The 26,745-nt window shown below is 34.6% G+C and overlaps 1 protein-coding gene across 1 annotated transcript in view; it reads left to right on the plus strand.

The window, feature by feature from the left end:
• The window catches only part of LOC150099366 (uncharacterized), a 249,318-nt gene that overhangs the window by 184,620 nt on the left and 37,953 nt on the right, over window positions 1-26,745 (plus strand). Inside the window, exons 3-4 of the mRNA XM_090404327.1 lie at window positions 3,873-3,976; window positions 19,117-19,206. Coding sequence (XP_090260453.1) covers window positions 3,873-3,976; window positions 19,117-19,206 — 194 coding nt within the window. The remainder of the gene's footprint in view (window positions 1-3,872; window positions 3,977-19,116; window positions 19,207-26,745) is intronic.

Below are 26,745 nucleotides of genomic sequence, written 5' to 3' on the forward strand. Positions count from 1 at the left end.
AAGGCCTCAGCACTCTCTTTGAATAGGCGTTCGAATTTATAGCGACATCTGTGTAGAAGGCGAGTCTTGGACCAGAGGAAGTTGTGGTTTGTCTCTGTCCCGCGCTGATTTGTTGTGCTGAATGTATGATTGATGTTCTTGAATTCTTTTTTCTATAGAGCGTCCTGTTTGTCCAAAGTAGGACAGATTGCAGTTATAAGGAACTTGATACACACTAGGCAGAGACATAGTTGAGCGTTTATCTTTAGAAGAGGGGGAAATAGGCGGATATTTTGTTAATAGGTATATAAGTGCTATTAAATTATATTTCTTCAGAATTCTTGAATTTGGTTCTGAAATCCCGGAAATATATGGAATTGAAACTCGTCGTATTGACTCTTTGTTGTTCTGGATTGGATTGTAGGAATCGAACAGATGCTGTGTACTTTTTTTCGGAGAAGCCATTTAATTTCATGTGATGTTTGATAGTTGAAAGTGCTTTCTGTAATCAGGATAACACATTAATTATTATTTTTTAATTGAGACTTTTAATTCCTACATTAGTCTAATGTTATTTATAAATTAAGTTTGAAATTGTGAATTAATACATATAATGTATTCATCACTCTGATGAAATTTTTCCTCTCTTTAATGCTTAGCAATGTAACATCACGCGGCTCGTTCTACTTTTGAATGATTAATTGTCGGTATTCCACCTTGTTAAAAAACGGTTCCTATGTAGCCATTGAAGATAGTCTGTTAGTTTCAGACTGAAATATTAAAATATTCTTGTGTTAACGTGTCTATATTCCTAATTATAATGTCACAAGTGTCTTTCAAGAGTAAAAGAGAGAGGTTTGTTTCATATTCTATCTTGCTTCTAAAAACAGAAAGTTTTTTGTGACTCTCTGTGACTTTCGGATGGCAAATCATTGGCATCCGAAAGTCACAGACCGGCCTTTAACATAAATTGTTGAGTCACATTAACTTAGAGCAGTAATAAGGACTGCATCAATAATGAGAAACCCACTTTTTTTTTTATCTTGATCCCCTTTCATATCCAAAGTAATGAATGTATTAATCGAATCAAGCAAGTGACGTTGTGTCAGTTCACGCTTTTTTTATAACTTTTACAGTGATATAATAATAAATTAAAGATACAAGAAATTCAAATATGTCTAAATCCTTCTAAAAGCGCAAGTAAGAACTAAGAGTAATACTCGATATTCAAATATATTGAAACCACGCTCCATTAATTTCCAAATGGCTACATAACAAGAGAACCATCATGCGACAAGGATATCAAATTCTGTATTACTACTGACTAATTCATGGTGATGTCTTACAGAAACTTAGGAATATGTTTTAGGAAATTTAGAAAATAGAAAAATCTTAGGTGATTTTTCTTAAAAAAAATTTCAGTTTGGAGTTAGCAGCTCGAAATACATTTGGACATTACAGTAAATTATTGCAACAATTTTTAATTTGTTGACTAATATTATGTTATTATTAAAACAATATGCTTACTTTTTATATTATAAAACAAAGACATTAAAATATTTTATTATTCGCTAGGGGAAGATGTCTGCCTGCCTGCTATAAATCTCTTCAGATTTACGCAATTTATGAAAAAAACTATTTTCCATAAATTACATAACTATGTTAGAGAGACAAAAATTACTCTGAACTTTTTAAGAATAATTTTTGGTAAATATTTATCACATGTAACATTGTAATTTAAAATTTTTTATACTGATATTGAAGTACCAGTTCAACAATAACAGAAAATTTCACCAATAAAAACGTGATGTACTGTGTTCTAATAATCTTTTGCTTTTATATTATGTTAATTAGAATACTAATATACTGATATATTAGTAGAAGACAATATATTTTGTATATTAATTTAATTATTGATATTGATTTAATATATAATATATTAATATATTTTGTATGTAAATATATGTTTAATATGATAAATGTATTCATTAGGGTACGCATGAGTTTTTTGTATTTAAATGTCCTAATAAAACCTTACCGGTCATCGCATAAATTACAATATAAGAAACTGAAGGTTGGTGAAAACATAAACAATTTTACTGATTGTCACATACTCGAAGTAGTCGTTCATAAATTACAGTAAAGAAATACCTGCTGTGATTTCTATGTCTACATTATACACTGATGTCCAAAAGCTAAGGAAGAACTACTTTTACCAGATGGAAAAAATTTTATGACTACAGCCAAATATGAACATAAATTTATTCCCAGCATACTAATAAATTATATTACACAAATACATAAATTATATTACACAAAACAATACATTTTTGACAAAAATTACAAATTTCCTAAGGAAAATACTATGTGGAGAGACATTTCAGTATGGAATATATCCACCCCGAACTGCGATGCAACTTTCACATCGTACCATGCTTAGCACCAAGTGATTCAGGAGTTCTTGAGGCAAACTGGCCCACTCCTTCTACAGACCAAGGCCTTGTTTGTTTATTGGAGGATACTTTCGAGCAGCAATGCGCCTCCCTATTCCATCTCAAAGGTATTCTACGGGGTTCAGATCTGGGGAGAGAGCTGGCCACTTCATTCGATTCGATTAATATCCTCAGTCTACAGAAGTATCTCCACCACTCGTGTACGATGTGGTGTGGCATTGTCTTCCATAAAAATGCATTTTTCGCCTACAGCACCACGGAACAATTGGAACACGACTTTGAAGAGCTTCGTTGCAATGCCGTTCACCAGTTATACTTCCTTTTCCAGCTCGTGTAGCTCTATATGTCCATTAAGCACTCCCCACGCCACCGTCCCTCCCCATACCCCCAGCATAGTCCCTTTCACGAATATTCTCGCAATGGTAAGCAGTACCACTTTCACGCCAGATCAAGTGCCGTCTAGAATCGGAGGTAAGACTAAAAGAACTCTCATCTGTAAAGAGTACATTAACCTATTGGTGTTTTGTCCAAATTGTATGGATATACAACATCGCTAAAAACGTGCTCTAGGATAAGTTGTGAATAAAGGAACGCAGACCACAGGCCTTCGGGCGTATAGGCGTACTTGTCGAGATATACGCGTAAGTACCTGTGCTTGAATAGAGCCGACTTGCAAGCTAACCTGCCGTGGTGCGGCGATTACGTTTTGCTGTTATAACCAAAAATCTGTCTTCATGCTCCGTGGTAGAGCGAGGACGACTTCTTAGCAAACGTCTGGAACACATTCCATTGTTTGAAACGCTTCCCAGAGCCTGGATAGAACGCTATGTGAGATTCCAAACTCTCTGGCAATATCACTAATTCCGATGCCTTCTTCAAACTTTCCAATAATTCTTCTCCGCGTGAAATCATCTAGATGATGTCTTTGAGACATTATTTCAAAAAAGCTTCTTTCAAACATACATAATTCGCTTAGCGCAGTCAGGGATAAGTGTAAAATTTGTAATTTTACACTTACCCCTGATAGATAGTCTTATAAACAGCGAGTATAGTACAAAATAAACATTTTGAAAAGAAATTTTAGGGATCGTCTTATACGCCCAGTTGCCTTGTACCACGGAATATACGGTAATTAAAACTATTGATGTTAAAATACAAATACTGCCTTTTTCCTAAGTAGATTTATTTCTGAGAAATCCCTCACGTTTAATTTACGGTTCATACCACTCGATCTATTATCCAGTCCCCTTCTCTCCACAAAAATTATTTCTTTTCTCCAACTTGTTTGTTTAGCTGTTGTAATATATAAATTTTGAATCAGGAACTGTGGAATGATAAAATTAGAACTCTGATAAGAATACTATAAAATCATTTTTTAGATTAAAATGAGATAACTTTGTATGAAATTCAGGTTATAACTGATTTTTGTTGTTCTTACAGCTGCTCTAAGGAGGGAAAAAGATCACCAAGGTCAAGATCATAGCCATAAACCTCGTGATCTCTTGTATCCCGAGGTGCTGATGGAAGGTGATCTCATCCTACAGGTAATCTCGTGATGAATAACATTTCGTTCTAAATTTTCATTATGAATGTCAATTTTGTAGAAAAATAATACAAATTTATCTTCTCACCCGTATCTTCCTCTTATACTGTTAGGAGTTAAAAGTGAAAGAGGAAAAGATACTTTTGATCAAATAAAACAAAGCACTGGACTAAAAACATACTACGAAATAAAGAGGAAAGCGAACAGAAGAGAAGAATGGAAGGAAATGCTGCTGAGCTACCAGTCATAAGGCTGATGCAATAGAAGAAGTATAAATACTTAAACTGAAATATATATTGATCTTTAATTGACCATTGATTTATAAACATCAATGCCAACAAGTTTCGCCAACGGGACTGTTCGGCTTCTTCAGGGCTTATAACGGTAAGAGAAAACTCAAAGTGGCTAGTACAGAGAAAATGGAGTAACACTATCTTATAAATTAAACATTCAAACAGAACGCGTAACATTACACGCATGGAGCGTGTTGTGTTAGTCACTGTTGTGAGAGCACGCTCTGTAGTTTTGAGCGAAATTAAATTCTGGCAGACTGAGCAATCTTATTAAGGTTTTCCATATGTCAGCTATTATCATTCCCTGGTTTCTGTTAAGATTTTCTCCAGAACGGAGTACTACGGCTTCCTTGAAATTTGTAGAAATAAGATAAGGAAGATAGATAAGGCATGGAGCTGCTGTCCCAATCAATGGTATGGTTTGTAATGGAGAAATGATGGGCTAGACCCAAATTGTCTGTTCTGTTGTTATTAACATCTCCTATATGTTCTTTTTTTCGGATTTTGAGGCTTCTCGACGTCTGTCCTATATAGTTTAGACCACAAGCACATGAGGTGTTGTTCACTCCAGCGTGTTTGGAAAAAAGCATTAATGTATTTTGGCGATCTTAAAACGTGACGGACAGTTTTGACTAGTTTGAACGCAACTCTGATGTTGAAAGGCTTAAAACGTTTTGTGATCTTTTTCGACACTGTACCTGCATAAGGAATAACTATGGATGATCTGTATTGAGTGATAGTGGATTTGTTGTTGTTGTTGTGGGGAATTGCTATGAAGAATCCTGTTGATTAAATTCCTTGGATAGTCATTTTTTAATTAATGTCTCTGATATGAGTAAGTTCATTATAGAATTCTTTTTCTTCTGAGATGATGTTCGTGCCTCTATTTTTGAGCATATGTATTATGCTGAGCTTTTGGGAAATATGGTGAGTTGATTTGAAATGAAGGTAGCTCCAGTGTGTGTGTTGGTTTGGGGGAGACTGTTAGTTTGATATGTCCATCTGTCTGCTAGTTTCTTGATTAGGGTATCCAAAAATGGTAGTTGATTATCTTTTTCCAGTTCCAAAGTGAATTGTATTTTTTGATGGAAAGAATTAATTTTGGTTAAAAAGTCCAAAAGAGCTGTTTTTGTGTCCCTCCAAATTATAAAGACATCGTTCACATACCTCCACCACACTAAAGGCTTTGGGCCTAATTTTGAGAGGATGTCTGTTTCTAGCTTTTCCATGAACACATCTGTACAGGGCGGTGAAGGGAGACTGCCCATGGTTAAGCCATTTATTGCTCAAATGTCGTTTCATTCCATTTAAAATAGTTAGATTTAAGGCAATGACGAAAAAGATGAGCCGTATCTTCAGGGAAGAGATTGTATAGGATACTGATAACGTCTTCTACTGGGATGTTGGTAAATAAAGATACCACGTCCAAGCTAGCGAGAATTCCTGTCTTTAAGATCGAGATGTTTTTCAATTTTTCAATAAAGTGCTTTGAATTCTTAATGTAAGTGTCCGATTTTCTGATATGTCCTTTTAGGAAGCTGGAGAGGTGTTTGGACAATAAATATGTGGGAGCATTTCTTCCGTCAACGATCGGGCGTAGCGGAACTCCACTTTTGTGGACTTTCGGGGCGCCATACAATCGTGGCATCAATGGGTTAAGTGACTTCAGATTCCGTTGTAAGTCTGTGGACCAACTATTCATGTTCAGTAATAAGTTCTATGAGTGTAATGTTACGCATTCTGTTTTTAATTTATACGATAGTGATACTCCATTTTCTCTGTACTAACCACTTTGAATTTTCTCTTACCGTTATAAGCCCCGAAGAAGCCGAACAGTCCCGTTGGCGAAACCTGTTGGGATTAGATGTTTATGAATCAATGGTCAATCAAAGATCAATATATATTTCAGTTTAATTATATGTTTGAATGATCAAATATAATCTCAACAAGTATAAATACTGTGAGGAGTTAATTCCCATTCGCCTATTAGGTATTGAAGAATGTCTGATTTATTCCCTCCATAAAGATTCAATAAAATCTGGCAGGATCCAGGAAGTATTTGGAAACAAGATTTCATTCTCTAAAAATCACACATGATGGAACTACTCAGTTAAGGGGGAACCACGCCTTTGTAAACCCGTGAATGAGTATGAAAGAATGAGAACAAACGTTGCAACTTGTAACTGTAATAGTTCTCGTTCTTTAAGTTTTATCATGCTTCTCGAAAAGAATAAGTATATTCTCTTTCATGAATAAGCAATCCATCTAAGAAATATTATTCTATACTTATATTTTTCATTTATTTATTTTAAATTTAATTTAAGGTTATGTTCAATCGAATAGTAGAAGAACAAGCAAACCATAAAGTTTGGACATCGTATGATGAAAAATGAATGAAAGATGAAACAAAAAATAACAGCAACATATGAAAGGCTGTTATAGGCTCAATTCTGGTTACCGATAGAGAAAAAGGCCTTTTTTTGTCTCTCATCAAAACTTGGAATTTTAATACTGCAGTCCAGAAAACAGATCGTAGAACTCAAACTATTTCGGATTATGGTTAAGGAATATGAAATGGCAGCAATGCATAGTTTACTTCAGTATCCGAAGTCTAGGAATCATCAGTGGTTATGTTCAACTGCCGGCGATGTTAGGATAGTGGAAATGTTGAACCTGTAATAGTCTTTCTTACAGTCGAACTTTATGGAAACGTTACTAAAGTTACACTGACGCCTACTTAAATTGTATATAATGAAAACTGTTTAATCCTAAACCAATAATTTCAGAGTGGTTCTTATGGCAGTAATGCACTTGGCTGTTTCCTCTTAATAGATAACATGTATAAAGAAATTTTTTTAATTAGGAGTGCAGTCCTAGATTTCATAGTCTAAAATAATATTTTATTTTCAATATGGTTTATATTATGTTGGCAACAGTAAATAAACAAACAAACAAAACATTAAAATCATGTCAAGTGAAAGATAAAAGAGTGATCGAAAGGGTAAACTGTTTGTATTCAGTAAGATGTGTAGGACAAATAAGTAGTGCCATGCTGAACTGGAAGAACTGATAATTGCCTTATGTAGTATTAGAATTAATTCAACGCACCCGTCATCCGAATTATTATCACAACAGTAGTTCAATTGCGATTTTTCGGGACTCCCCGCAATAATATTTCAGTGGTACCTCTCGATAGCTTAAAAAACCCTAGAAATAACACAATTTTAGGACGTTTTAGTTTTTCCTAGATCTCATTAAGGCTGTTATCAGGACACACTGGGTTGCTGATCCTAGTCGCACTATCAGTTTTTTTTTTTAAACAAAGTTGATTTAAAAAAAAGCATCTATGAGTTTGTCCATCTCTAGATTCTTTCACCATATGATTTCGCACTCGTTTCATTTCAAACACGGCTAAGGACTGCTGAATAAGAATCTTTACAAAAATGTAAGTCTAATTTTCCGTTTTGGCACAAAATGGAGGTATGTGATTAAATAATTGCAAATTATAATGTCTGAATATTTCTGATGGGAGAGATCATTTCACATATGTAGTAGGCAAGATGAACGAGGACAAGTAGACACGAGAGAACACAAAAATAGCATAACTAACCTTTGCAGACGAATTATTAGCAATGGAGATGGTTTTTCTCTATATAGATTCCAATCGTCATTAATTCATATTGTGTAGGTTTTTCGACAAAATGCATGCTTGGTTCGGAGTGTGTGTGTGTGTGTGTGTGTGTGTGTGTGTGTGTGTGTGTGTGTGTGTGTGTGTGTGTGTGTGTGTGTGTGTGCTCGACACATTTCAGATGAATTTTATTGCGCCAGCTCGGTGTAAGATCACATTCTTTATTAAAAACTTGGAATGGTTTGAAAAAGCTCCATGTTTGGTCGTGGAGTGGTTCTTGGATTATCTATCCCTGTTACTAACCCATGGTACTAATGTGTAATATGTTTACTGCGTTTCAGGAGTTGAATTGCCACAAATAAATAAATAAAAACAATAAAATAAAATAAAATAAAAACTTGTAAAATAATATTATTTTGACGAAATATCAGTCCCACTTCCTCAAATTAGCGGCTTTATCGTTGAATTTTCTCTTCATTCGACGAAATACAAATGAATAATAGTTCTGACTTACACCTCTTTTTTTTTTTTTTTTCATGTTTGTCTTTATATTTCTCTGTTTTCCACCATAATGGTCTAACGGGATGATGCGTCTTTCGATATATACAATTTACCTTTCGTCAGATTTCTTTGGCCAAAGACAAGGGACTGAAAGGGTATAAACTGTTTGAATGTAATATTAATCACTTCGATGATGCTTGGTGGCATATTTTTCCTACATCCTAACCTAACTGAAGTTAGTTACACAAACATTGCAGTGAATACAACTGAGTCAATAAAATAAGTTGTTACCGTATATTACCTTGGCTTTTATAGATTTATAGATCTCGTTGTGTTTTGAATGCTCCTCGGTACTGTTGAAACTACAATCAGTATGTAGCATGGATCTGATTCTCCCTTAATCTTTTCCCAGTTGAGTGTCTTTAAACTCATTCACTTTCAACTCTAATAATGTAGTTAACTGTATTCTCCCCCCTCCCTCCATTCTCTCCCCCCTCCCTCCCTTCTCTCCCCCCTCCCTCCCTTCGTTACACACACAACCTACTGATGTAAAAAAAGAAAGGTGAAGGTCGTTGGTCGTCTTGGTTAAAAATTCTGAAGATTGTTCCTTGTCTTCTATCAGTTGCTAACGTGTTCTTCTTACGGTCTAAAGCAAACGGCAGTTTAGAACAACTTAAAGACCTGATTTACTGTCATCCTACACCACCCAATAATGAGACAAACATAACAGCACGTCCAGCAGCTTAAGTCTAAGTCCCTTCGGAGAATCTCTAATGAGTCTACCTTTGCTTTATTGACCGCAACTCGGCACACAGCGAAAGCTCTCAGAAGGAGAGATTAGCCAAGAAGTGCCGACTTTAACGACTCTCTCGTTATCAGCCATTAAAAGCTTCACTGGCTACTGCCGTATTAGGTTTGTGAAGGTTGCTGTGATGAGAATGTTGATGATATAGGTCTCGCCAGGTGACATGGAAATGCGCGCTTCAGGTAGACGGAAAACTAGAAGACGATGAACGGGACGGTAATAGTAAAGTCGATAGTCGTTGTACATAGGATGGGTTAAGGTGCTCGTGTAGCGAGGGTTTATTACCCCATATTTTTCACACAGATATGTGACTGTAATTACTTACCCAGTAAAAAAAAAAAAAAGGAGAAAAGAATAACTTCCAATCTTGGTTTCCTTCCGAAGATATCTTTCATGAGTTCCTCCCTTTTTCAAATTTTAAACCGAGATAGTTTGGTTGCATTCCTTTTCCTTGCGGGGTATATAAATTATACTTAGACTTTTTATCTTACAGGAATATGCGGTATATTTATCTCATATTTAGCTGTTTTTTTATTCATCCTGTATGAATAATTAATCATATTTTCTTTTTAATAATTAAATATAAGGCGGTACGAGCTGCATGCATATTCAACTGATTTAATGCATATGTTTAAAGAAAAAACAGCATTTATATGTTTTCATTATTCTAACAACTGTCTCTCTCAGGTATATTAAAAAAAAAACAAAAGACATAGAGTGAAACATAAAACATATATATATATATATATATATATTTATACACAGGGTCATTTCAACCACTTTCTCACCGGAGGAAGTGGTTGAAACCTTTTTTTCTTTTTTTTTTCTTCTATGGGCAGTTTTCTAGAGATTCTTTTTTATTCATCATTATTTTATTTTATTATTTTCATATAATAATCATATTATTTCAAATAAATTTTATTTGAAATAATATGAGGAATGGTGAGAATATGATCGTAAGAGCGACAATGTTATATAATTGTGCTAATGACGGGAATGGGCATTATCATGGAAATGATTACGAGGAAGGAATCCTCGTCCGGTTTGGACTTATCAATCGTGTGCAAAGATGTCTACATGTACAGGGTGTTCGGGATAAATTTGACATATTTATAATTAATTATATTTTTCCGTAAGTTACATGTATTAACACACACTTCTCTTCATTTAAAAGTTTTTACCCTTCTTCATTCATATACAAGATGTCAGAAAGGATGGATAGCTGGAACCCACCTGAATCATGGAAGAGAATAACTTGTATCATGATGATTCGTGCCCGCCATCAAAATAAGGATATTACGACTGCTGCCCAATGCTCCCTGAATACAGTAAAAACAATCAGGCATGAACTAGAGACTTGCAATGGTGACTACGAGGATGTAGCAAGAAGAAAGATCCCTAGCAGACGATCTGATTGCGTTCGTACAGCAGAATTCCTCGCAAATCTGCAGGAACAGGTGTTGAAGAACCCTGGCATTGGAATTCGGGCTTTGTTCGTGGAGTTGCTAACTGTAGTCAAGCCCTGGATAACAAGGGTAGCCAATGGTAGGCTGTATGTATGGCAGCAGGATTCGGCCCCTTGCCACACCTCTGGGAAAAGTCAAAAATGGTTGTCTGAAAATTTCTACGACTTCACCAGTCCAAATGTTTGGCCTCCAAACTCCCCAGACCTTAACCCCATGGATTATTTTGTATGGGGCGCAGTTGAAAAAGACACCAATCGCACTTCCAGTAATACAAAAGCCCAGTTAATGGATAAAATTAAAACAGTTTTTGCGGCCCTTCCCAGGGAGACTGTAGCATCAGCTTGTTCGAGGTTCCGAAGCAGAATTGAAGCTGTGATCGATGCTAATGGTGGTTATTTTGAGTAAATCTTGTTGATAGTATTGTAATTAACTCTGCCTATAATGTTTTTTTGTCAATTCATTAAATTTAATAGATACAAAGAAGATTTTCTTTTTCCTTACGAAACTGTCAAATTTATCCCGAACACCCTGTATAAGGCATTAGAGAAGAATAGAGAAATCCGATCTGAGAATATACTCAATTTTCAACTGAGACACAAAAGCCTGATCATGGTCTTTGCATTAATCTAAACAACACAATCAATCTTGTGATTTTCAATATTTGATATCCGGGGTTAACAGAATTTATGATACATATCTTCAAGTGAATATACAACACTTTCCGAGTATTGTTTTTTAGTTTCTCAGAATACTTTATTTGCTTCACAGGTAGCAACAAAAAGCTGTGTCGATTTGTGCCTGTTTGTTAATTGTGCCTTTCCTTAAAGCATAAGGCACATTTTGATGAAAATCAATCTTTACTGAAGTATAACTTTCCAACTTTGAAACAGATTGTAAAATTCTGCCTACCATTTTCCAAAGACTTAAGTTTTACTAACACTTCCATACCGTTTGCATTTACAGTATGGAAGTGTTGGTAAACTCATTAACCCATCAACTAACTAGTTGATGGGTTAATGAGTTTATATGTTTTCACAGGAATAGCCGATATTACTATCATTCTATTTTGCTGACCTTGTTGTTCTTGGTTACCGTTTATTTGTTCTACTACATATAACTGTAACAAGACTTTTAAGCTGATTAAATTAAACTAAAAAGAGGTGTTTCGCATTTCAAAAGTAAAGTTTTCAAGAAATGTGACACACACACACACACACACACACACACACACACACACACACACACACACACACACACACACACACACACACACACACACACACACACACACACACACACGCACGCACGCACGATTTATTTAAATAGACGTTTACACCGAAATTGCAGCGTAAAAAAATCTTTTCCATCTATCGGTATTGGACCAAAGATTGTTCAAAGAACCAAAATGAATGATCTGCAAAAAACCATGACTAATTACGAGGGTGGTCTGAAAAGTTCTCGGCCTAACAATGAAAAAGCGAATTTATAATTTCAAATTTATTTTTATTTTTTAGCATAATCTCCCTTAAAACTAATACATTTATTCCAGCGATGATCCAACGCCATTATCTCTCCCTGTAGTGGTTCTCAGTATGATCTGCAAAATACCCCTCTACAGCTGCAATCATCTTTCGATTTGAAGAAAAACGCTGACCAGCAAGGAAGAGTTTCAGTTTTGGGAGATAGAAGTCAGAGGGAGCGAAATCTGGGGAATAGGGTGGGGAATTACGGTAAAAATCTGGGGAATTAAGGTATCTGCACTATGTATTGTTTCAACAATTCATAGTGCAGATACCTTAATTTTACCATTGCCAAAACACCTTTGTGGGTAGGTGCATTGTCCTGATGAAAGACGATTTTTTTCTTCTGCAAACCGGGTCTTTTCTCACGATTGTTTTCGTCTAGTCTGGTTAAAAGATCGGAATACTATTCCCCGGCTATTGTTTTATCCTTTTCAAGATAATTAATAAACAAAATGCCTTTAGCATCCCAAAACACCGATGCCATGATCTTTCCTGCTGATGGAACCGACTCATTACCGATTCAGTAAAGATTGATTTTCTTTGGCGCTGAACAACCGGCTTCTATCCACTGTTTTGACTACTGTTTGGATTCTGGTGTGTAATGGTGAATCCAAGTCTCATCCATAGTAATAAATCGACGCACAAAATCAATTTTATTCTTGGTAAAACGCTCCAAGCACTGTTCAGAGATTTTCATGGAGTGCGTTTTTGATCTGCTGTGAACAAGCGCGGCACCCATCTTGCGCAAAGCTTTTTCATTTGCAATTCTTCATACAAAATATATCCTACACGTTCTTTTGAAATGCCTATTACGAGACTCAGCAATTTCATGCACTTTGACTTGCCGGTCATCCAATACCATATCGTGCACTTGATCAATGATTTCTGGTGTGTTACACTTTTTGGACGTCCTTCACGTGGAGCATCTTCAAGGCTGGTACGGCTACGTTTAAACTCGGCAGCCCATTTTTCGATTGTCTAAAACGAAGGAGAAGAGTGCCCATAAACTTTTATGAACTTCGAATGAATTTCTTTTGGCGTTAAACCTTCTTTTACAAAGAATTTTATAACCGCACGATAATCAATTTCATCCATTTCAAGGGATACAGACAACACTTTTGCTTCAGACAGTATAAAACAAACCACTTGATAGAATGACTTGCAATTTCACATGGATGCTTATGACAGATGTACAAACTTAAAAAAAAAATAGTGCCGATAGGGTTGTCATTTATGATCGAAGCCGAGAAGCTTTCAGACCACCCTGGTGAACATCGATTTTGGAAGTTCTTACAATTATTTAGATATAATACATTTATGTTGTTCAGAATAGAATTTTTGAGTGTCGATATTTTAATTATTTTCATGAAAATTATCTATAACAAATGTATGGTATTCAAAGAGAGAAATCGAATAGTAGCACTTCTGTAAAAGTTTCTAGAAGTATGTCAAAAGTTAGAGCGCATTTATGATTCATTAGACACATTCTCTTACGCATTCTCGACATATAATTTTGCTTTGAGTACCTCTGTCACTATAAATGGTGGAAGTGAAAGCCAAAATTGAAAGGATTCGCAACGTTCTACAGAAATCCTAAATACCTTTTTTTTTTAAAAAAAAAAAATTACATTCAGGAAGTGCAGAATTACGAGTGCGTTCGTAAGACTCATGTTAATACCAGTTCGAAACACTGCCAATAAAAATTATCCCATTGAAACCAAATTGAATGATACATACATCTTCTTTTATTCATCCAACACTTATATAGAAATAGTAGATATTAAAGATTAAACATTATTTCAAAGCCAAATTATTCTTCTTCTTTGGCTACTCCCATTTCTATATGGGATCGCTGTTTCTGATGCATCTTCTCCACTGGTGAAGAACTTCATCCATCACATTTTTCATTTCGCCTCATTACATGTCCATACCATCTTAATCGCGCTTCTTGTATTTTGTTTGTAATTGCAGTCACCTTTACAGTACCTCTGATGTGTTCATTCCTCATCTAATCTTTCCTGTTACTCCACACAGCCATCGAAGTATCCTTTTCTGTAGCAGTCATCTTGCTTTCATTGAACTTCTTCATAGCCAGTGTGTCCAATACATATAACACTGTAGGTCTCACTACCGTTCTGTATATTTTTCCTTTCAGTTTCACTGGAACGTTTCTATCAAACAAAATTCCTGACATTTCTTTCCAATTCTTTCATCCTGCCTGAATTTTGTTATTGACCTCCCTTTCCACTTCGCCTTTACTGTCCACTACTGAACCTAGACATTTGAATTTATCTACTTTCTTGATTACCTCTCAATTCAGCACTAAATCTTTCTACATCTACACCAGATATTCAATTTTCTTCTACTAACTCTCAGTCCTCTTTCTTCTAATACTCTGTTCCGTCTTATCATCTTTTGTTCCACTTCCTCTCCTGTTTCCGTGACATTATCGTTTGAACATAACATACTCCAAGGTGCTCTCTCTCTCTCTCTCTCTCTCTCTGACTTGCTCTGTCAAAGTATCTATCATTACATTAAAGTATATATGTAGAAAATCGAAAGTTTCAATATTTTGACCGGAGAGAGCTCAGGAGAATACAATCTTCGACATCGAAATTGCCTTAGCTTGCACTACTTAAAAGACACAAGTGCTACCCTGGTGATTATTAGGTTTCTCTCAATCTTAATTAGTTTCTCTCTACTATATAGTAGAGAGAAACTAATTAAGATTTAGACGCAAATTAGAGGGGTATAGAGTAGGCAAGGTAGTAAAAATCATGATCCGTAGAACAAATTACATACTCCAATTTTAATCCATACAAAATATATGGGAACACACAATCTTATCCAGATAACTATTTTATTAGACGTCATATTTTAAGAGATATAAGATCAACGAGTCAATAAAATTACAAAATTAAAACCAAAGATGCGAGAATATAAAGCTGCATTTAATCTAATTTCGAATATACAGTATCGGAAAAGTCAACATTTTTGGGTAAAGAAAGTAATTACTGTAGTACGTTAAAATAAAATCTAAATCAAATTAGAAAGCGAATCTGAATACACAGAAACATCAAGTTCGAAAAAAATTTAAAACCTTGATTAGGAGGAAAAGACAAAACCAATGCTACACTTTCAAGTGTGTTTGTCATCAGATAGTAATATGAGGAGCGAGTGATTCCACTAGCTAATGCTAGATATTATCTTACTACGGAGCTGTTACGTGCATTATTAGTATGAATATAATTATACCTCTTGAATTGTGTAATTCAAGAGGTATAATGCAATCTCTTGAATTGTGTAATTCAAGAGAATTACTTGTACAATGTACATTTTTTTTAAAAGTTCATCCCATCCACGAATGGTATTTTACATTATAAAAGCTCAGGTAATGTAGAAACCCTACCTCTACACCAAACGCGGAACACACACACACACACACACACACTATATATATAGACAATAGTTGTATATTGGGCATTTTATTCTATATCAAAGCTTCTGTACTAAAATCATCATTCCTTATTTTTCAGAAGAAGAATTTGCATGATTTTCTCTCACTCGTTTTCAAATTTCCGTTAATTTTAAACAAGCTAAACATCAGCGATCAAGCACGTGACACCAGGCGTGATGAAGGAAGATTCTGCAGGGAAGTCGCCAGGTTACCTTTTATTTCCCCGAAATCATCCGTGTTTCAGCAAAAACACCTAATTACTTTTGCATTTAAAAAGAATTATGAATAATTAATCACGGTATCTCAAATAAGACACACATCGAGTTAAAACACAGCCCCTAGCTCGTAAAGAGAGCAGTGATAGAGTTAATTTCCTTCACTCTATTTTGCATTAATTAGATATATATCACGCTCTCTAATTAAATACGTAATAGCTGGCAAAAGTTTTCGTGCATGAGTATGATAGTTTTATTAGAATCTTTACTTGCATGGTCATGATCTAAGTAAATTGATTGACTCAAATTGTCTTCCTAGAAGCGGTAAAATACACTTTTATAACAAAACTTGTTATCGTTTCTGAACTTGAAAGGAAGAAGAAAAAGTTCTTTAATAGCTAAATTAGAAAAATGCAGGTTTGGTAAACAAACAAAAATATTCAGTGTGGTGTATTTGATTAGAAAAGTGGATTTCATTACATTTTATGTGCTTTGTAATTCTCCCTTATGTGAGAACTCCGACGATTAAAAGTGAAACAATTTTTATGAAATTTCATGGAAACTCGAAGAAGATTCATATAGATTTCAAGTCTTCTAATCCTTATTTTTGGGAAAAAAACTTGAGTTTAAAATAAATATGCAATAGCAAATTTATTTTAAACAAATAAATTTGCTATTGCATAAGTATAAAGAGCTAATAAGCTTTAGGTCTAGCTACTCACTGATGAAGCCTCAAAAAAGGCTGAAACCGGTCTGGGTAGTGACCTCCCTCCATAATGTAATAACAGCATACATTTCCTAGGAAATGTGTTTTTACATTATGGAAAATACCTAAGAATTGCGATCTGAACTTGCCCCACCTTTGCAACGAGTTGCCCTGGTATTGTACTACGTACTAGGATCACTTGCATTGGCTAACGCTAGTGTCGCCGATACTTTATAGTTTACTATATTCGGCAAGAAACTCTCTGATTCCAATCTTTGAGTTTCTTATTCGGTTTTAAAACTATGTGGGATTTAATATCCCCTTAATTTAAGTAATTGCTATTGCATATTTCTCATTTATAATTTATATTTGAAAGTCTCTCAATGCATTTATGCGTCTTCAGTGGAGGTTAGAGAACCTCGTCGATGGATGAAATATATAGTATCGTGGTTAGGAAAACTTTGATTATTTAAGGAAATTTTATAGAATACTAATCTTAGGAAATTAAAATTATTTCTTGTATGTGGTTAAATTTTCACTAGATATCAATGTAATGATCAGGATTTTAAGTAGAACCTTACTCGTTTCGAGAAAGTAAGGGAATATCTGCAACTTGTTTGTTGAATCAATGCTATTCTAATTTTTTAAACGTACTGTCCTAATATTTCTAAATATTTCTATTCGTGTATTAATAACAACTGAAATTTTTAAGCATAAAACGAAAAAGAATTTAACTTGAATCAGAAGAGACATAATATGGATTAGTTGTTACTTCTAATTGAAATGATACTGGTAATTAAATCAATAAACAGTTTTTTTTTTAATATTTTAATAAATTAAATTGTTATTTGAAATAATTAAATTTAAGAAGAGGAAAGGAGAGGCAGTGAAAATTCAGCTCTAGGGTCAAATCTACAAGAAGCGCTTTGCGGAAAAGAAGGATGTTATCAGTCTATCAAAGGACTTTAGAATTATTTAAAATGCGTTTTAATGTTATTTAATACAAAAAAAAAGCTGTTGGTTCACATAATTATCAGAGTTGGTGGTATATGTATACTCACTGTATAATTTTATCTGCATTGATGTAAAAAAAAAAGTTTCTACTCCAGAGCTACCTTCCAAATCATACAAAATAAAATGCCAAACACCCACTTTATCTCATCTAAATTCTAAGATCAAAATGAAACTTCTCATGTACAGTGGGAATTCCTTCAAATTTCTTCTTCAAGCGAATATAACTAGTACGTTTCTTTCAATTTTAGGCTTTCCCGTTCCATCACCATTTCATTTAGAATATAAGCGTTTCTATTTCATTATCATACCACTTAATTTCCACAAATTTTGCATTCTTCGTTAGTAAAGAGCCTTCACATCTAGTGATAAATTCAGACTATATCACCGTTAGAGATAAACCAAGGAATCCGACAGATGTCCCCTTTCAACAGCTCTTTTTAATATTTATCTAAATGAAATAATAATAAAATTGAATACAAATTTCCAACAACGTATTAAACTTTCTCCTACTGTGAACTTTAACACTCTCCTTTTTTGCTGATGATCAAATAATAATTACAAATTCTGAATATAACTTGCAGAAAGATATTTTAAATTTAAATGAAATAGCCAAAGATTATGGAATGATAATATCGGCAGAAAAATCAAAAACGATGGCCTTTAAAGGACAAGATCCAGTAAGAATTAAAATACTAATAGATAGATTTTAGAACAGGTGAATTCATTTACCTACCTAGGATGTATGATTACATATGAAAATGAAAAAGATATAAACCTAAAAGCGAAATATTTAAAAATAACAGGTGTAATTAACTCTATGTTTAAACCTAACCTAGTTCTAAAACAAACCAGACTACAAGTATACAATACATTAGCCCTACCAGTATTAATGTATGGAAGAGAAATCTAGACAATAAAACAAAAAGACAAACAAAGATTAATAACAGCTGAAATGAAGTTTATTAGAAAAACTGCAAATTATACTATATTTAATCATAAAATAAATGAAGAAATTATGAAAGAATTAAACCAGGAATAAACATAAATGGATAGAACACGTTGAAAGAATGAAAACAGAAAGATTACCAAAACAAGCTTTAAATTACGAACCTTTAGGAAAAAGAAAACGAGGACGTTCTCTAAAGAGATTCAACAATGACTTCTAAGGCCAGAACAGACCACTCTAGGCTTAAATCCTTGAAAAGAATGAATATGATGATGATCACTGTTAGACTGTGGGTTTGAATATATTGTAAAACTTTTTAATCTGTTTTGACACCCACTCACGATATTAATATGCTATACGTTCCACCTTTTCGTAAATGGATTGCCATAAAAATCTCCAGAGTTGCTGCAGTTCAAACAAGATACTATTTTATAATATAATTAATATTATATGCTAAGGTTAATTCATTCTAAATTAAAATAAAATTAAAATAATATTTTTAAATAAGTTGACATTGTGTTACACTGGGGATTATGTCAAACTGATTTAATATCACTAACGCCAAAATATTTCAAATTTATTTGCAGGCTTTAAACGGGTTTCTTTTAATTCTTACTTGTGATGGGGAAGTTTTCTACACATCGCACACTGTCGAGACGTATCTTGGGTTTCATCAGGTGAGTAGAATGCAATAATGAATTTTGTAATTCATCGTAGATATATCAAATGAATGTAAAGTAAATAAAATTAAAAAATAGAATGATTTTTATATTAAATCAATTATTTAAATTAAAATGCTGTTGACGGTGATCATTTCAAAATGATGCACACCGTACTGCTGTTGTTAAGCCAAACATCTATTTAGCAAACGATATTTATAGATCCTCAATATAATTTCCATTCTGTCTTATCACTGCTACCCAACGTTGGGGTAAGTCTTATATTCCTATCAAGGAATTTTTTTTTTTGTTTATGTGTTTAATTAGTCTGATCATTTCAGCAGAAACCTTGTCAATGGTAGTGAACCGTTCTACAAGCAGCACTGGTCATCATAGCTTTTCGATATGATCAGATACTTTAAGTGAAACAAGTTTCATATTCGATCATGAATCAGATTCTTCCTCCATTTTGAAGTCTTATTTCGTGGAACAAGAATACCAGGAAAAGAAAACAAGCATACGAATGCTTTTACACAGAGACTAAGCGTACAACTGACGAGAAAATGGAAACCATTATATCATTCCACTAACGTAACAGTTTCCATGGTTTTGCGGTGTATAAAACTTTAAAATGACTCACGTATATCGAGCTTGACACCACGAAAAACAAATGTACTTGTCCATTCCCCCCCCCACACACACACCCATGTTTTAAATAATATGTCCCAGTAAGTCAACAGGAGTTCCACAAAGTGATTAGTGGTGCTGTGTTGTAGAACATTGCAGAAGTGTATCTTTGGAGAACATTTCCTTTATGTGAGAACCATTCCAAGAAGGAGAAGTTAATAAATAAAAATAATAGGCAGAATAATAAGTACAGCATTCATTTTTTTGGAAACTATAATTTTGTACATTAATTTTTGCTACTAGAATGGCCCTTTATATTAAGTATATACTTCTTTATTTTCTTAATTAAAAAAAAAGATTTTATTTTATGAAGTTTTATTTAGATAGTGATTTTTTATTAAATAAAAATATTCTCTTTTATCCAGTCTTCAGCGACTCGCCAGATGGCAAAATCTGCTCGCCATGGGTGGCGTATTTGTTTTACATGTAAAGTATATGAAAAATGAATTATAAAAAATAAACTTTCAAGTACAAATCGAATCAACTTATATTCAGAGAAATGGCAAATCTCCTTAGAAAATAAGAAGTTAACTGGGCATAAAAATCAATCATTTCCCCCTGTCTAGTTTTGCACAGTACGCTCCTACTGATATCCAGCAAGAACGAAATTATTGCATGTCTAATTTCAACATATTTCTCCCCCTTTGTGTCTCTACAAACGGTGAGATATGAAACAAAATTAAGGTGACTCGACACGTTTTTGTAAAGTTTCCAAATACTGAATTTAATAAAATTCGCCCAAAGTGCTCGTAAAAGCGCAGCCATTTTCAAAGCCTCCTAGAAATGAAATATTTACTCAAATGTGAAAACTTAGTAGGTTTCTCCATTGAACTATTACAGCTACTAGAGACGCATAAAAAATTAAGAAGTAGGATGAAAAGATCTTTCTAGTAACAGAATATGTCTTACTTTTTTACGAGGTAGCTTTTTGGATCAGACTATCTTTTGGAATGCATTACCTTGAAAAAAAAATCAGTCAACAACACTGCTTATATCATACAGATGGTGCTCTCAGCAAGGACGTAAACAGATGATTTGATGTTGTATTAGTCATGGTTCAGTCAGCCGCTTAACGGATTTCTTTCCCCCCCCCTCTCCTACAGTTCTGAAGACTGCCATATTTTCCTGTGTGACGACCTTTCCCAAACCCCCCTCCTGTCTCGGTGAGATACATCGGTGTGATCGGTGTGCCCCCGTCGTCCGCAGGGGCGGACAGAACGGTTGAAATGTATCGGAGTCGGGAAGCCATATCGGCACCTCTGGAGATGCCTGCTTGCGCGTGGCATCACCTGTCCGCCATCGGGGTTCCGGCCTTTTCTGCAGACCTTTTACAACTCTGTAAAAACTCATTTATTTATTCGTGACGTACCATATAATTATAGCAGTTCATGGGGATAGGCCGACACCGTGGATGTTGCCGTAATGAGACCTATCAATAATAGAACGCGCGCAGTGATCGTCCCTTAATGGAATTTGCTTACGAAATTTCACTTGAACTGGCGAAAGTAATTAAAAATTTCGGAGGTGAGCGGGAACTTTGTTGTTGACCTGGCAAATCAACTAAGGGCGATAACATTTCACCCCTCTACTATCGCTCTCCCTTCTGCCCTCTGCAACGCCATGATTCCAACTGGTGGCTAAACTGCGGTTATGGAGGCGGCTGGGACGAATCATGCGGTAAACGCACCTATTGATAACAGAAGATTGAATTTTTCGCAATATATTTCAAGAGATCCCATGCGAAGCATCATGTATTCAAATAAACGATAACAAAATGTGAAGAAAACAAACAAATCTTTATATTTTAATTCCAACATGTTGATACACTTCCAATAATTCAAACATGACAATCTAGCATTCGTAAGAATGCTATTTGCAGAAACAGCGAACTGCAGTTTGCTAATTAATAATAAATCATGATCAAAAGGAACTAAAATTTTTTGAAAACATTTTATTCACAAACGAATGGGATAAAAAAATGGATTCTGTTCGGGGGGGGGGGGGAAGGAAACAAAGAAAGAATTGAAGTCTACATCTAGTGAAGTAGACACATTTGCTATTTCAATTCTCACCTTGTTTCCTCTTTACAGTGGGAGGAGGAAACAAGGTAAGAATTGAAAGCCACAACCAGGTCATGCTTTATTTTTCTAAAAAAAACATCCATGTCTTATATAATTAACGATATCAAACCAGTTTCCAAACTTATCGTAACCTGTTGTCGGATGAAGTATCTCCATGCTGGTAAGAAGAATTAGCAATTTTTTTTTTTTTTTCATTTGTAAAGATGAAAATTGTGATAAAACCTGGGTGCGATGCAAAAACGAGTATCACTGCCTAAATCAGTCGCTGCCATGAGGCTATTAACATTTAAAATACACACACACACACACACACACACACACACACACACACACACACACACACACGCTCCTTATTAACGATAAAAGTTGAAGTTAACCCACTGCAATTTTCAATGAAAAATTGTTTGCAGAAGTGTTTCTTCTTATATGAATGGGTCAAAAAAAACAACAAAAAACCTTCGCTTCTGTTCGGGAAGAGGAAACAAGGTGAGAACTGAAGAACAATTTATTTAACAATTTATCAGAGTTTTTATGCATGTAACTTCATCAGATTGCCATCTACAAAACTATCACCAGATTTATATTTTAATTAAAACATTTACGAGTACAGTATATTGAATCTGAAGGCATATTATCCGGAACGTTTTAAAATTTAATTCCACAAGTTTAGTAGAGTTTAATTATTATACAGAAGCTATTTTCTAGTATTACAAATCGTGCAATATAATTGTAAATATCAAAGTATTTTCCAAAGAAAAGCAAACTTTTAAGAAAAAGTTGTGAAAAAAATCTGAACTTTTTATTGTATCTTTAGTATTCGTAACACATCAAAAATTAACAGCTTTCACTAATGATTTTAACTGCTCATTAACACCGTGTTTTGCTTCTTATCAAATATGGTGCTATGAAAAGACCTTTAATATCTTTAAGCATAATCTTCTTCTACGCGTTATTCCCGCTTCCTATGCAGGGTCCGCGTGTTACTTTTTAGATGCGACTTCTTGTTAGTACTACTCCCAACCGACCCGTCGCCTGGTCTGCCGCTGGGGAGGATATATTTTGACTGTAGAGGCGTATGTTCACGGGGCCGGTTTGCGGGATGAAAAACGCCAGATAAACTGGCGGAAAAAACCCTACTGACCGCGCCCAAGGCCGGCTAACTTGGCTATGTCTGAGGAAGATCCTCAAATTCCTCACGTCTACAACGGGAATCGAACCTGGGACACTCCTTCCCCAGGCACATGGTTGCGAAGCGCAAAAGCCACTAAGCTAACCGCGCGGGGTAATATCTTTAAGCATAATAATAATAATAATTCCGTCACTTTTTGTTCCATATAAATGTAAAATAAATTAACATGAATTAAATTTAAAATAAATTTAAATTTAAAAATTATTAGCAGGATAAAATCGTGTTAATAATCGGGTTCATCCATTTGCTACACAATCGCTTTATCGTGACAACAAATTGAACACATATCTACTTTTCTATTAAATGTTTTCAGTGCTGCTTTCACCAAAAAAAACATAAACAGCTCAAGAACAGGTTTAACAGTGGCCAGTCTTTGTTCAAGGAATCTGAACGCATCGCCAAGTTTCTGTGCGCATGTGATATATCTTTGACCATTTCGGAAGATCTAAAGCTGTTCATCAGAAGGAAATAAAATTCAAGTCAAGATGGTTTCCCGTTGCCTTCCTTGCCGTACTATATCCTATGACTACGACTGTAATATCCTGTGTGTGTTTAAGGGGCCATTTTGCCTGATTGCCCAAGGCATCTATGCCTAAGGTGGGAATCGAACCATAGCTTGTTACTTGGAAAGCGGAGGGGACAACCAAGTATATATATATATAGTACATATATATGTGTGTCATATATTTTCATTAATAATAATAATAATAATAATAATAATAATAATAATAATAATAATAATAATAATAAAGAATATGAGTAGCCAATGGTTGACAGTCCTTCGTCAGTTTTTTATTCTTCTAGAAGTTTATGGTATTTTGCTTTACAACTCAGAGATCACGAGACACGCCTTCAGCACGACAACGTGAAGATTCACGTAACCTAGGCCAGAAACGTGTTCAAATTTGTCCAAGACCGTTAATTAGCAAACTTCCCTATTATATTAACTATTTCTTTTTTCCTCCCATCCCTTTAACGGAATATTACCCGCATTTAATGGTCGAAAACAAAAGTTAACAAATGTTCTGATACTGGTGGTCGACAAACAGGAAAGTGACACAACAATAACAACAACAAAAAAAAAAAAAAAAAGAAAAAGAAAGAAAGAAAAGTTTGAAAACTGTTTACGGTATTCGAAACAGCAAAATTAAAATGATCAAATAAATATCAGATTTAGATATGCCTTTTGTCTTATAGTTCTGAGCATAGGCGAAACAAGTTTATATATATATATATATATATATATATATATATACGAGTTGCCTTGACTGGCACTACCATGAGTTTCCTTGGACTTGTACTACTTGCAGGCGCATACTTGACTTTCTTGTCTGTTTGCTTACGCTTACTTGGGAAATAGGATTAAAATCAAGTTTATATAAAATTACTTGAATAAAATTTCTTATATATATATATATATATAAGATATCTTATATATATATAAAATATATATATATATATATATATATATATATATATATATATAAGATATCTTATATATATATAAAATATATATATATATATATATATATATATATATATATATATAAGATATCTTATATATATATAAAATATATATATATATATATATATATATATTCAAGATACCAAGTAATTTTATATAAACTTGATTTTAATCCTATTTCCCAAGTAAGCAAACAGACAAGAAAGTCAAGTTTGCGCCTGCAAGTAGTACAAGTCCAAGGAAACTCATGGTAGTGCTAGTCAAGGCAACTCGTAGTAAAGGTGGATAAAGGTCTGATCACTTTTCTTAGTATTTTCCCCTTAATGTAAAGCACATCCCCTTGCGAAGATGTATGATGCTAAACATTAAAGGCAACTAATACAACATTAATGGTCAATGGGTAGTGACAATTGCCTTTAATGTTTAGCATCATACATCTCCGCAAGGGGATGTGCTTTAATTAAGGGGAAAATACTAAGAAACGTGATCAGATCTATATCCACCTTTATCACGAGTTGCCTTGACTGGCACTACCATGAGTTGCCTTGAACTTGCAGGAGCAAACTTGACTTTCTTGTCTGTTTGCTTACTTGGGAAATAGGATTAAAACCAAGTTTATATAAAATTACTTGGTATCTTGAAAACATAATGTACCCAAGTTAAAAAAAAAACTTTTTACGTGTAATTAACGAGGAGGTGTTCACAACCCTGCAGCAAAAAATGTATTGAACGAAATTCAACTGGTGTGAGTACTCTCCAGAAAATGGGGTTTGATTTACAAAAAAAAAAAAAAAAGTATAAAATTCTGCCACAGGGGACAATTGGTGCTAGAATCGCGTGATATTTGAATAATCTCACTGTTTCTACTGACAAGTTGGTGGATATAAGGATGATCGAAATGGATTCGCGTCATTCTGATAAGGTATGCTATGCTATGAAGTGCTATGGATCTCATCTTTATCGGAACGTGCGTTGATAGTCAAGCTTTACTATCAACAACGTGGTAACGCTAATACCTCGCTTCGAGAATACTGGCGTTTGAAAGGGTCCCATCCCATGAGAAAAGGTCCCATCACAATAATAAATCTTAGAAAAATGATTTTACGATTTGAAAATAACGGATCTTTAGCAGTGAGGCCGGGACGAGGACGCAAACGGATTATTCCTCAACAAGTTGATGAATTGCAACCGCCGTCGTGGAATACGGAATGAATAACGCACAACGATCCAGCAGTGCTCGGGAAATGTCAAGGCAACTGGACATGCCATACTTAACTGTGTAGAAAATCTTTCATCAAATGCTAATGTTATTCCCTTACAAGATCTACCATGCTCAAGCTTTGCTTCATGGTGATGTGGAAACCTGACTGCAGTTTGCCCTGACGTTCTTAGCTCGAATGAAAGTGGATGATGCATGACGGTGGAAGATCTTGAGGAGTGAGAAGGCATGGTTTTATCTAAACGGTAGTGTTAACTCACACTCACACATTGGGGCTGCGAATAACCCTCATGTGTTCCATCAGATCCTTTTACACTCACCGAAAGTCAGAGTGTGGTGCAGTTTCACTGAATGGTTTATTATTTTTCCGTACTTTTTCAAAGAGTTTCGCCAGACAGGACCGGTGACTTGTACCGTTTCTGCTCTTTAGGTATCGAGAGATGCTGCGCAACTTTGTTGTTCCACAACTACATCAGCAAAGATGCCTTGACTATACGTATGGACTGTTCAGCCAGGTCTTCTGCCTTTAATCTTATCGAACGCTGTTGTCCCTGATTTTTGCTTTCCTTCATTCATTTTTAACGTCACTGAAACGTTCTGATTGGAGTGTCTTTCCAGATCTGCCTGTTTGTTCTATGTAGTGTAGCTCACAATTGTAGTTGATCTTGTAGAACCTGGTTTTTTTAAGTCGTGAATGTGGAGGTTTAGGAGTTTTCAGGTGAATAAATATTTTGTAGATTTGATTAGAAGGCGTCCTTCAAGTTTTGTTGGCGAAGAAATCTTGCTATTTTATTTGCGATGGTAAAATCATATATAGTCTTTGTTTGTTCTTCTGATTGTTTGGAAACTGAAATGGAATTTTTTTGACTGATGTTCGGTTGTAGTCATTTTTTGGAAGGAATGAAATAAGATACTG

The sequence above is a fragment of the Typopeltis vanoorti genome, chromosome 14 (genome assembly GCF_054136105.1).
Source record: "Typopeltis vanoorti isolate ZY-2024b chromosome 14, IOZ_Tvanoo_1.0, whole genome shotgun sequence".
NCBI classification, from domain to species: domain Eukaryota; kingdom Metazoa; phylum Arthropoda; class Arachnida; order Uropygi; family Thelyphonidae; genus Typopeltis; species Typopeltis vanoorti.